The sequence below is a fragment of the Bolinopsis microptera genome, chromosome 2 (assembly GCF_026151205.1).
Source record: "Bolinopsis microptera isolate Bmic1 chromosome 2, MBARI_Bmic_1.0, whole genome shotgun sequence".
Lineage (NCBI taxonomy): Eukaryota > Metazoa > Ctenophora > Tentaculata > Lobata > Bolinopsidae > Bolinopsis > Bolinopsis microptera.
The window spans coordinates 17,009,157-17,022,927 of NC_087073.1; the positions used below are offsets into that span (position 1 = coordinate 17,009,157).

A 13,771-nucleotide genomic window follows, 5' to 3' on the forward strand; every position below is an offset into this window, starting at 1 on the left:
CTTTAAAATCAAATCAAATCTCTAAAAGTAAAGTAAGTTAATACTGTTCTTGTGAATCTTGAAAAATGTGGGTCATACATGTTTTACAGTTTGGCACATAGTATAATAGTATAGTTACATCAGCCAAGGTCAATTTGGTGCAAAGTCCGAGCATCCTTTGTTATATGATAACTTGCCTCTTCATCTTAACTCTCGAGACCTTGCATCCTGCCAAGATATAGCTACAGTGCAGTGGTTACCGGGCTCTCAAAGCTGAGAAAATGCCCTGAAGTTGTGGTATACACTATCTTGAAGCACCAGTTTATATTATACCTCGATGTTGAGTATTCTTAACTGGTGTGTTTGGAGTTCAAACCTGTTGGTTGGACGGTGTTATCTTTACAGGAAGGCAACAGAAACGTCAGCTTCACTGGCGTGGGCAGAAAATAAATTGTTTAAGTTGGCTGCTAGTTATGAAACCTTTAATCAAATAATATTGTTTTTTTATACTACTTAAAGGGTGTTTATAAATTTTATTTAGTTTTCTATTGAATTTATATTGAATTTTTATATAGGGTAATTGTTATATTGTGTGTATATTGTTTGAATAATTTTTCTTTATTGAAAAAAATAATATTGTTTTTAATGCTCTATTTGTATTTAAGACTCTTCATGACTTGCAGCAACATTCTAGATAAATCACAACAGCCAATATTTGAAATCAGATAAACTTCAGTTTTTGAATTCATAAGAAAGCTTGTATCGACTAAATTTATGTTATTATTTCGTTTCATATATCTCAAGTTAGATATGAGATGTTTTGTACTCAGTTTCTTCTTTCATTTTTTACCTTTTATGCATGACTTACAGTATTTTCAATCCACATCTTCTATGTTTTAAATTGGTTAACAGACCGTTACATGGTACCTACCAGTATGAGTTTAAAGATGTTGTGTGTTGATTGCAATGATGTTTATAAGGATTGAATTAAGATATAAAATTCATTTTAAGGGAGCTTGCCATTGGGCATTCACCCAATTTTGACACTGAACTAGTTGCGTTATGTTTTCAAATATTGAATCAGACACAATGAATTGTGCCTATTTTTCACACAAATCTCATTTTCAGGATGATTGTTTAGATAGTCACTTCAATCTCTTGACTCCAGAACGAATCTTCGCTGAATGGCCTATCTTCTACTAAAAGCCAGAAAAAAGATCTACCATGGTACTTCAGCAATCTTCAAAAAGTATGCTAAAACAGTAACAGATCACCCTGGAGTTTACTGTATAGTTGGTCTTCTGATTGCAGCTTTGGCATGTGTTGGGATACCTCTGGTTAAAGTTGATGTTTCATTGGACACTGTTTGGATGGAAGAGAACTCTCGGTTCATAGAAGAGCAGAATATCTATGTGGAGAATTTTGGTAATCTTCCAAGATTAGGAGTATCTGTATTTTCTCAAAGAGATGGCAGCAACATCATCACAAAAGAGGCATTAACAGGTATGGAAGAAGTCCTTAAACACCTGTATGCCTTTGATTCACCTGATGTCATAAAGATGGAAAAGATGATAGATGGTAAAATAGTCGAAATGAAGCCTGACGACTTCTGTGAAAGACCAATGCTACCAGATACCTTTAAGCCCACTGATCCAACTGATCCATACTCTTATGTGCGTAAAGGTGCTTATCAAAGTTATGGTTATGTTGAGTTTACCAAATGTGTAACTGACCCGGCACTTGGCCTAGGACTTAAATTTGAGGCTTTACCAGATGGATGGGGAATCGAGAAAGCACCCTGTATGAGAGTAACTGTGCTGGACTGCTTTAAAGAAGGAGGAGTGGACTATCCTGACGACTTAAAAACCCTTGAGAAGGTTGGTCTTAATGTAGGTATAATGATGGAAGGCATTAAGGGTAAAACTACAGGTACAAGATATAACAGCATACACCAGTGTTTTGATAAAATTGAGGCAAAGATGAAAGCTGATATGGATGTGCTTGCTGTTCCAGATTCTGCCTATAACGCTGCAAGGGAAAGATACCTCCTTGAAACCTTTACATGGCTGATTTTCACTGCCTTTGGTTATGACTGGAAGTACTCCATACATGATTTTAAAACAGATCAAGATTTGGTGGACCATGTCAAACAGTCTTTAGATGAGCAGATCAACAACCCTAACTATGGAATTGAAAATTGTATCAAGCAATCACAAATAGGTGAGATCCCTCGGTGCTGCACAACATGGGCTGGCTCTGATGTGGGCCAAGAGTTGTACATGGGCCATAAGATATTTGATGAAAATAACACTGACAAATGGACTGGAGTAAAATCTGTTCGCAATCCAGTTGTTGCTCAGCCTTCCAATAATCCATTGTGGATAAAAGAAATGAAAGAAAAGTATGGTCTTGATGATCCTGAGGAACTGGAGAGCCTTATTGTAGAATGGGAGAATAAAACCATACACTACTTGAATTCTCTTCGTCAAGGTGGTAATGGAACAGGATTTGGACCAGGTGAAAGGTATGAAAGTGTGCAGGTTGATTTACACACTGACAGGTCAACTAGTGATATGGCTGTTGACAGTGGTGCTCCAGAGATGCACCTTCTGATTCTAGGTGCTGCATTAATGTTCCTCTACTCATTTGTTGTTATGGGAAGTTTCTCAAACAAATGCATTAATTCTAATATTCTCACAATGATCATTGGAATGATTGTCTCAGGATTAGCAGTGGTAGGATCCTCTGGAATCCTTGGCTTCATTGGAGTTCCTGCTATGTCACTCTCAGTCCTTGTTCAACTCGCTGGTTTCATTCTATGTATTGGAAATATATACATACTAATGTTCACATTTAACAGCAGGTTAGATACTGATAAGCCTGTTGAGGACAACATGGTTGCTACCATAGAGTTTGGAGGTCACGCCATCTTTGTCATCACTGCCACTCTCCTATGTGGTTTCCTTTGTGGTGTTTATGTTCCCATACCAGGATTTAGAAGCTTATGTGTACAAATGGCTGCCATCTGCCTGATGGCGTTTCTCCTGCAGATGTTCATCTTCGTACCCTCTATGGTATGGAACTGCAAAAGAACACAGGACAACCGTATGGACTGCATACCTGTTAAAAGGCAGGATGGAAAACCACCAAAGAAATCATTCCTCACTGAAACCAAAGATCTGTTCAAAAACTACCCTACGATACGACATTCTACTACTAAGCAGAGCCTTTTGAGCAAATTTGCTAACGCAATTTATGGACCAATCATCCTAAACAAAGTGATGAGACTTCTCATAATAGCCTTCTTCATCATCTTCACAGGTGGAACTGCCTATGTCACTCTGCAGATGACCAATGATGGGCTCATGATGAGCGATGTGGCAAAACCTGGATCATACCAAGCTTCATTTGCAAAGATCAACGAGGAGCAATTTGAAATGTATTCTTCATACATAGTCACACAGAGTACAAAGTATGCCAGTGATCAACAGCAAAACATGGATGTGTACGACAACCTTGCAAAGAATGACTGGTTGGTGGAATTCCCTCCCCCTAAAGCATGGGACTGGTTAGCTGACGGAAGGGCATCTCTCACTGGATTCTCAAAACTCAGCCAGGAGGTTGAAAATAAGATAACTCAGTCTGCTTTTGTAAAAAATCTCGATTTATCTGGTGCTGCGAGCGTAAGTGACATCACTTTTATATCTCAAGATGATGCTCTCTTCAGGCCTGATAATGTACTTAATCTACAAAGTGATTATCTCCCAACCATAAACGCTAGTGTCCCTCTTGCTACGCATGACTTTAGATGGCGTCTAGATGATTGGCTAGGAAACATTGGACACATTTCTCTGCCTGCTCTGTCTTGCATTAACCCTTCCACTGACACAAAGGCAGATTGTAGAGATGCGGAAAGTACCCTCGTTGCCACGAGGACAGGTATCTACATGAAAGGACTCAGGACACACGAAAATATGATAGATTCCATTAATGCCGTCCGGAATTCAGTTGATGATATGAATACTCCCACTTTCAAAACCTTCGTGTATGGATTCATCTTTGGTTTCTGGGGACTGTATGTCAACCTAAGGCAGAATTTAGCACTGCTGTGTGGCTGCATTTTAGTTGGAATTGTCATTCCTATTACCATATTCCATTGCAGTTTGAATGCTGCATTTCTCATTGCACTCTGCATGATTGTTGGGATATTCCAAGTGTTTGGTTCCTTCTGGATGCTTGGCATTAACTTCAATGGATTCTCTCTTGTTCCCTTGGTACTAAGCATCGCCATTGTTGTGCAACACTCTATCTTCGTTATACACAGCTTCATCGGCCTTGTCAATGACAGGAAAAAGCGAGCAAAGAAAACCTTGTCAGAAACCTTCCCTGCAGTATTCAGCAGTGTCTTCTCGCTCTTCATTCTCATCGTACCTCTCGCTTTTACATCCATCCCATTCATCAGGAATTACATTTGCTTCGTCTTCCTCAGTGTCTCCTTCACTGCCTTTAACATACCCCTGCTGCTGTTACCCTGTATCCTCAGCCTAATGGGACCAAGGAACTTCGACAGTGGTTGTGAAGATGGGGACGAGTCAGAATCAGAAACGGATATTGAACCTACGTTTATGCCTGCTCCACTTGCCACCAACGATTTTAAGCAGCAAAACAATTATACCCGATTAACTCTGCGAAGCCAAGACACTCAAATGGAGGAGCTGGCTAATAGGCAGTATGATGTTCCCCAAGATAGAACAAACTCCCCCATATGAAAACAGACTTATAGTGAAATTATGTATAATTAACCTTTGTGTGGATATTCTCCTCGGTCATATTTTGATCTTGAGTATTGAGTGCCTCAGCCGTGAGTTAGAAACGATTTAATTAGGTCAATCATAGGTCACGTAGGACAAATTTTTGCAACTGTGTTTTTTAACTGGAGATTGTATACAGTATCAGTATTATGGAATTTTGAATCTTAAGATTAGAGAGCTTTTTTGATACATCGAATGTTTTTACATGTTTTATGATGTGAATGTTTAGTTTGTCGCAAATTAGTGTAGACAATTCTGGGACCACTTGTTGACCAATAGAAATACAGCAGAATGGCATAATAAGAATGGTTCAATGGTCTAATCTTCTAGTTTTAATATGTTTTCTAAAACACGTTTGAGCCCGGGCTAGCCCTTAGCACTGAATCTTAAAAATTTGAAGTTTCTTTAAATTATGCCTCGGATAAAAAGAAAACGTTGGTTATTTGCCTTAGTGTTCTGTTAATATCTAAATATCCAACCTAACGACACCGCTGCAGAAACAGAACTACTCCAAAATATTTGCATATTCTCATTAATTAAAAATGTAATATTAATATAGTTATAATTAATGATAAATGTTTGCCTCGTCTCTCGAACTTCGGTTCACTAATTTGTGTTTTTGATTAGTTAATAATTGTGATATGTTTACTATTCATATTATGTAATGATATTGTTGTTTTTATTGGGGTAGTTTACTTGATACGATGTCAGCTAGTTTCATACTTTGAAGAGTGTGACTGTAATAAGGTGCACATTATTGTTGCAGTATAATTGATGTGATCTAAAGTCTGAAATCGTAAACATTATTTGTTATAGTTAAGTTCCATGAGCCAGAATGTTCCTTATTTTGCCACCCTAAAAATGCAAATGATCTAATTTAATGACTAGCTCAGAGTGTAGACATACCTTGTTCCAAGAATAAGATGCAGCCTACATGATAGTAACGTAAAATAACCTCGCCACTAAGGCTGTAATACGGCTTCAACGACTTACTGAACATGTCAAATAAGTCAATGAGTGATATAACCCAGAAAAAGTAGCGAAGTAACTGACGTATAACACCTAACTGCTGTTTTGTACATGTTTACGATTTCGTGCCACTTTCAATCCTAGGTGTTGTTCCACTGTGAGTTTACTTATTTTGAAGTTCAAACTTATTTAAGGAACTAAATTATTATTTTTTGTACTTAGTCGTCAATATTGCGTACAACGAAGCTGGAGCTTTCGAAAACCTACTTTCATTAACAAATTTGAGTAAATTTCTTGTTGTTTGAAGGTTCTTATTTTAATTATTGAGTTCTTGCATTCGATCTAAATCTCGGTAGTGCTCCAAACTGTAACTTCTTCACCCGATTTTTTACGAAAAAGTATGTAACCTATATTACCTGTAGTTGAAAATTATTTATCTACTTCAATCAATTACTATTCAATTGCTGTTTTATTGCTCCAATCAATATCAAAATTAAAACACTGCACTGGCTTGTCTACTTATTATATAGATACCTGCTATAATTAGTATTGCTAGGAGTAGATCCGTGATCCTCTATTGCCTGTCTGCTCAGTTGCCATAGTAACACAACACTCCCGCCAACTACATGATCATTACTTCCTGACGTTACAGCATGTAGCGTCTAATGACCTTCATAACGGTCTTATACAGTCCACTAATCAGTTAATCACTTAATGCTCGTGAGAGGGAAGTGCACTCTTAGAGAAGAACACGGTAGTAATAAACGGTAATGTGCGGTAATATGCGGTAATATACGGTGATATGCAAGCTTTAAGACCTTAGTGAAGTAGTGGTGAACCAACATGATGTAAGCCTGGAGTGTGCCTTAAGGGGTAGGTTACTTAAAGCCGGGAGATTTAGAGTAATATCACAACTGTAAAAGCTGGAGAGTGATGACAATTCCGGGGGTAGGTTTAAAGTGTTGATGTATTATAGTAACCTCACACTGCACTCTGTTGACACATCAAAAAGGATCAAATGTCGGCTCCTATCAATTCAGTACAGAAAATTAAATATCAATCCTTCTGATAATTACAAAGTTACTTCAAAATGAGAAATAAGTCAATTATGTTCATAAAATACACTTTGAATGGAATTTCCCACCAAAAATAAATCTTTGACTTTCTAGCCGCATTACTATGATCTGTTCTAATCAGTCTAATTAACCAGGTAAGAATGGTATAATCAGTGGCTAAGAAAACTGCTCTTGCTCTCCTCTCTTCTCTTCGTCATGTGAACGTCGCTTTGCCGCCATGATCAGCCACTTCCTCATCCTTTTATCAATACTTTACGATGTGGTGTCTGAAAGTACCGTCATCTGCAGGAACTACAACGGAACTGTAGTGCCCTTTGGTGCGTCCTACTTGAAGACAGTGTGTGAGGAGTGTGAGTGTTTAGGTGCTGATGAGAATGGAGAGGATATGGGACCGTGTTTTGAGAAGGGGTATCAGTGTCCTTGTGATACGCTGTGCTGTCGTGCCAACTGCTCTGATGATGTGACAGATCCTCATGATGCTTTCAAAAACACTGCGCTCAACTCAAACTACTCCATCATCATATCAGTTGGGGTTGCTACCCTGGTGATTGTGTTGGGACTATTGTTCTACTTGTATAGACGCCGCGTTACCAGTTATGTTCGTGTCACCAGAAGACTTTACATGGAGCGACAAATGTCAGCACCCAAGCCCCCGTCCCCAGAGTTACCCCCGAATTACGAGGACATTGCTGCGGACGGTGGGCCAGCTAACCGGACAATGCCTCCCCCATATGAGGAACTAGTGCCCCCCTACAGTTTACTAGCTCTTCAGAGACATGATCAGATAGACAATCGCAATGTTACTCTCGGTCACCCAGTCCCAATACAACTTTCTGGCATCGCCTAGCTTGCGTACCAGTGATAGCGCGCCTCCTGACGCACAAGAATGACGTGATGTCTTTGTTTTGGTACTGACCCTCGGTTGTGCACGTGGCGAAGGCGTGAAAGTTATTGTATTGCATATTTGGAGAGAGCTGTCAGTCCTGTCTTACATTTTGATAATTTCTGCACTTTGGAAACTCAGCAGTTAGTGGCTGACTGATCTGTACACTCCTATTCTCGGCCACAACACTACACCAGGGAGACGCCAACAAATCCTAATTAAGTGCTGTAAAATTCTGCATTGTCGTATTGTGTTGCAAGTATTTTGACAGACGTGCAATACACAGCACATATAATTGGAATTTATAATCCGACCTGTTGTGTGTGAGTATATTGTGTGCTGTTGGCTTCGCATATTTTCTAGCGCTTTTTATCACTGTTGGTTATCGCTGAGATGGTAGTTAAATTACCTCCAGATAGGGTGGGGCTTTGCTCATTGATGACCCGACCTTTATTTTGCTGGTCAAAGTTTCCAACTCTTAAAATTTGCTTTGGCCGAGAGACATGGCTATTGAAAAATTTTAAATCATTGTTTTTAACTGTTTTTGTTATTGAGTAATAGTTTTTTATCATCGGGTTGAAGGTTAGACTGTAAAAGATTATATGATGATGTAGCCGGTAGCGCCTGTAATTGTACTCTTGTAGGCAATAGAATTTTAAATCAGCCTCGATTATATTTTAGATTTAGGCATATTCAGTCAGATTTTCAAAGGTTTTACAAATTGAACATCGAACTTCAGTTCGTACTTCGTGTCAATTAAATTTCATGTAATCAATTGTAATCTTAGATATAATACTGGTGCTGAAATCTTTGATCTATAAACCTGGCCCTTATCGTATATTCACTAGATCTTTATATCATGAAGCAGATGTGCCGGCACTCAATTTTAAATCTGTTTGATGAGAAGGTGGGGAGATTGCACACGTGACATCTTTTAACCAATCCGCTCTGAGATACATCCACTTAAACATGAAGTTAGCTGACACCTGTCAGACTGATATCTCCTCGCTGGCTGTTCTTTAGACGCTACTAGACTAGATACTTCTTTCTTTATACACCATTAAAAGGAGACGTCTGTAAAAGTCATATAACAATAAGTGCTACACGGGATTAGAATGTTAGACTTTCATTACACTCTCCTAAAGCTCAAGAGTTTAACATTTGTAATTTGACTCGGAGCTACTTATTTCATCACGTACTCTCTTATAGCTCAAGAGTTGAAGTCTGTAATTTGGCAAAGTTCCAAATGTAAGCTAGTCGCCGTTTGTTCATGCTAGCCCTGCAAAACAGATATATCCTCCTTTCTTCTCATTACATTGTTATTACATTGCTGTCTTTTTTATTACTATCCTGCTTTTATACAGTTTTATAGCGTCGATATCAAAATTCCGAACCTGACTTTTCCAAGAGCGGGTGTTGTTTTATGATATTGATAATAGGGGCTGCCAAAACGTTACTTTATAAACATTGCTGAACTAATACAAAACGTCCGGTAAAATACCCATCGTGCCTTTCTGTTCTGTCAGTGGTTGTATCACTATGGAAAAACTGACATAAAACATAGTTTTGATAGTTCATAAGAAATTGAAACAGCAGTGTAAACATAAATTCATGAGACCTATCGTAGACTAAAACAGTTTTGGCACCCCCTAAATAACGATATGAACATGAGATTTTAAGACAATTTACCTTTCAGATTAAAAGTTATTTAAGTGTTACAGTTGTATAAATTAATATTTGAAATGCCGCGTAATATATCTCTACCGGTATATATCATGATGAATTGTATAATTGCCAAGTCCATCTTATCTAAAGCAGATTTATGTTATTTGTTTAGATTTTAACAAATGTTTGTGAACTATTCGTCGTTGAAAGTGTCCAAAATAACCCTGACCACTATCGGATAGGCAGAATAAAATCATAAACAGACGTTAAACAAAAATCAAACAGTCAGAAAAGAAAACATTATAAATAATGAGCATTTTGAATAAAAAGTCTATACCTCACAAAATTATCTCACCAAACATGATCTCAAAATCGAATCCTAAAAAACTAATACCCAATAATATGTGAAGCTGAAATGATTTAAAAGACCATTAACCCCAGATAACCGCACCCAGAACACATGCAGTACTAGCAGGTGAGAGGATGGCTCTAAACTGGAGTACCACAGCAGAGGACGTCCTGCCCTCCAAGGACCTGACCGGCTACATCACCATCATCACCGGCTCTAACACCGGACTGGGGCTGGAGACAGCCAGGGTGCTCTGTAAACAGAGGGCTCTGGTGGTATTCGCGTGTAGAGATGTGGAGAAGGCACAGCAAGCTGTAGCATCTCTCCCGACCGAGTTTAAGACAGACGTTATCAGACTCGATCTAGCAAGCTTGGCTTCTGTTAGGGAGTTTTCGAGAACCTTCGCTTCCCGTTACCACAAATTAGATATTCTTATCAACAACGCTGGTGTAATGGCATCGCCTTATCTCAAGACTTCAGATGGTTTCGAGTTACAGTTGGGAGTGAACTACCTGGGCCACTTCCTCCTAACCAACCTGCTGCTCCCTCAGTTAGAAGCAGCAGAGGAGGGGAGAGTGGTCAATGTCAGTAGTATGGGTCACCGCCTCAACATCCTCAAACTAGATGACTTGAACTGTGAGCGCTATTCCACCTCACGCCTCTACCCCTTATACTACAAGTGGATACAGTATGGTAACAGTAAGGTAGCTCAGATACTGCACGCTATTGAGCTGAACGCGCGGCTCCGCGAGCGCGACTCTAAAGTAACCGTGTACTCCCTCCACCCTGGCGCTATACTGACTAACTTGTTCCAGTATGTGCAAATAGTGTACTGGCTGATGTGCATGTTCAGCTTCCTGTTTAAGTCTGTACAACAAGGAGCCGCTACTTCAGTCTTCTGTGCCATACACCCTTCCGTTAAGAACTACAGTGGCGGCTTCTTTAAAGACTGTAAGATTATGGGAGCTACATTGCCACGTAAAGCTAATGAAAAAGCTGCCAAACTCTGGGAACTGAGCGAGGAGTTGGTCAGGGAAAAGTGATGACTTTAGTGGGTGCTTTATTGTATGTTTTCTAATATTGTCTTGTTTTGAATCCATTTGATTTTATATTTGATCTAACCTGTCTATTACGTTATTACATTGGGTTATTAATGATTATGTTAGTTTTATATTCGCCGGTTAGTTTATGTGAGATTTAATTAAATAAAGTATTAAATCACAGCACAACGAACATGTGACCGTAGCATGGTCTATTATAGATCACTACACCAATCTTTTGTTTACGTCAACTAGAATAAAATCACCTACTATAACAATAAAATGAGTGCGCAATTTGTGTTAATATAATATCATTATCTTATACACAAGCATCAAGCATCACATCTTTACATTGCCTCTCTCATGCACATTATACTTGCTTGGCAACTGCGACAGTGGAATACTTGCACATCTGGACGAGTCTCCAGTGATATTATATTATTCAGACATAACATAATTATATGTAGTACGGTTTGAGGTCTTGTGGCTTTGTTTACAAAGCTATATAATGTTAGATTTTATCCGAGTTATATCATCAGTTAAATTAGATCTACCTTTTATTGTGGTCACAAGATTCGCATCATGAGTAATTATATAGATATAGGTGTATGTAAGAGTGCATGGTCTCGTTTGGCTCCCTTAATCTAGGAGTATTCGTCTTAATAATATGTAATTTTATCTTGGAGTGTGTGTATAATTTACATGCGCTCGATTAGAGGGCATTTTGTTTTAATATGATTTTCATTTTTCTGGAGAAAGACTACGTAGTAAATTCTTTTTTATAAAACATTTAAACATTAATTATTGTCTGTTATAAATTCTAAACTTTAAAAACAAACAAAAAGAAATATATAATTATATGATTTATGATGTAGTACTATCTATAAAACAAGTTTTTATTTATCAAAAATTTGATTTAGATTGCTGTGTATTTATTATTTATCAATCCAGCAAACCATCAAAGAACATAATATCATTCAATCTTATCTTGCTTTAGCTCTTAAAGAATTATACAGTTGGCCTACAGCACATGATGTCCCATATATATAGCTCAGAGATTAAGCCTTATTGAGAGGTAGCGGTCGCCAGCCACTAAGCAGAAACCGCTCTTTTGCGCCTCCAGCCACAATTCGTTGATATGTTTAACGACCTCCTGGCAACGGCTCAACTTTGCCGTCATACGCGGGTCATGTGAAATACTAGCTTTAATTTTAGGGATACAACAAATAAATTAATTAAGAGTAGAACCTAATGGGAGGCTCCTCCTGCAGCAGACCTTTACACACGTAATTAAGTAACCTAATTAAGACTGAAGATTAGGATCTGTATTTGATAACAGTAGGGAGGAGGCACACTACACTCCCAGTTCCACCCGGCCGCACATTCCTCCCTGCTTACTGTAATTAATAACTAATTAAAATCACTCCGTACTGTTTATTACAGAGATTACAGACCGCACGTGCCATTTTATTGGCAATATTATTTGATAATTATAACAATGTTTCTCGAAATTCGACGATTTTCCTCTCAATACTGTAAAATATAAATGGAACATATATCTGTACCAGTGTACGGACCTCCTCCTTCTCCTCTAGTTCAGATACTTCCCGGTTTGGTTTTCGGTGATAATTCTTTTTTGGGTGTATGCGTAAGGTTAGGTTGAAACCCGGAAAGAGTAAGGATAAGATTTAGGGTAACGTTTTAAGCGTTACCGTCGTGATGTTCCATCATTAATGTATCAATATAGTATATAATACGTATACGTTGACGACTGTCCCTCACAGGGCCGTGTGTAATGTCCCCTGAACCAAACCACCCAGAACTGCTAGGTGAAGTTACCACGTGTCAACAAACATACCACAGTAAACTCAATACACCATTTCCATCTGTCGCATGATATGTCATGTGATATGTCATCATGTGACGTATTTACACTCTGTAAACATCTCATTTCTCCCTGTATAAACACTTTCCTGTACTAGCTGTGTTACCCAGACAACTAGTTGTGTTACCCAGACAACTAGCTGTGTTACCCAGACAACTAGCTGTGTTACCCAGACAACTAGCTGTGTTACCCAGACAACTAGCTGTGTTACCCAGACAACTAGCTGTGTTACCCAGACATCTAGCTGTGTTACCCAGACAACTAGCTGTGTTACCCAGACAACTAGCTGTGTTACCCAGACAACTAGCTGTGTTACCCAGACAACTAGCTGTGTTACCCAGACAACTAGCTGTGTTACCCAGACAACTAGCTGTGTTACCCAGACAACTAGCTGTGTTACCCAGACAACTAGCTGTGTTACCCAGACAACTAGCTGTACCTGTGTTACCCAGACAACTAGCTGTGTTACCCAGACAACTAGCTGTACCTGTGTTACCCAGACAACTAGCTGTGTTACCCAGACAACTAGCTGTGTTACCCAGACAACTAGCTGTGTTACCCAGACAACTATCTGTGTTACCCAGACAACTAGCTGTGTTACCCAGACAACTAGCTGTGTTACCCAGACAACTAGCTGTGTTACCCAGACAACTAGCTGTGGTACCCAGACAACTAGCTGTGTTACCCAGACAACTAGCTGTGTTACCAGACAACTAGCTGTGTTACCCACACAACTAGCTGTGTTACCCAGACAACTAGCTGTGTTACCCAGACAACTGTCAAACTCTTCCTAAACCACGAAACCTTTGAGGACGTGTGCTAATGTAATATATCTTAGAATGTGGCTTATCGTTAATTGAATTAAGTGGACCTATCACGTGTCACGGTCTATATACCTTTGAAGTGTGTCTAACAAAGATAAGGGGCACAAAAGCACTGCTAATGTGTCATTTATCTGTGTTTAGTTGATATGATAAGGATTGGTTTTAAAGAAGGACTAAAACATGACACGTGCTGATTTGTTTAAAATTATAGACACGTGCTATGTATGGATAAGCACGTGGTAACAAATAAGAAGGCGGTGCCCACACGAAACATGACACTAAGTTATGTG

General features: G+C 38.8%; 2 protein-coding genes across 2 annotated transcripts; both read left to right on the forward strand.

The window, feature by feature from the left end:
* Positions 1-6,973: 6,973 nt before the first annotated feature.
* Positions 6,974-11,445, forward strand: LOC134811145 (uncharacterized). Its single transcript, XM_063817880.1, has one exon. The coding sequence runs from the start codon at positions 9,867-9,869 to the stop codon at positions 10,773-10,775; it is 909 nt and encodes a 302-aa protein (XP_063673950.1). The 5' UTR covers positions 6,974-9,866; the 3' UTR covers positions 10,776-11,445.
* Positions 11,446-12,567: 1,122 nt separating this feature from the next.
* LOC134826849 (uncharacterized) lies at positions 12,568-13,374 on the forward strand. The gene is made up of 2 exons (XM_063839353.1): positions 12,568-12,601; positions 12,755-13,374. The coding sequence occupies exons 1-2, from the start codon at positions 12,568-12,570 to the stop codon at positions 13,372-13,374; spliced, it is 654 nt and encodes a 217-aa protein (XP_063695423.1).
* The last annotated feature ends 397 nt before the right edge of the window (positions 13,375-13,771 follow it).

What these genes read in the sequence shown, in the direction of transcription:
- LOC134826849 (XM_063839353.1), top strand. Translation starts at nt 12,568, where the DNA reads ATGTCCCCTGAACCAAACCACCCAGAACTGCTAG. An exon ending in AAACCACCCAGAACTGCTAG is followed by an intron (nt 12,602 to 12,754) that starts GTGAAGTTACCA and finishes TTCCTGTACTAG; the next exon opens with CTGTGTTACCCAGACAACTA.
- LOC134811145 (XM_063817880.1), top strand. Translation starts at nt 9,867, where the DNA reads ATGGCTCTAAACTGGAGTACCACAGCAGAGGACGTCCTGCCCTCCAAG.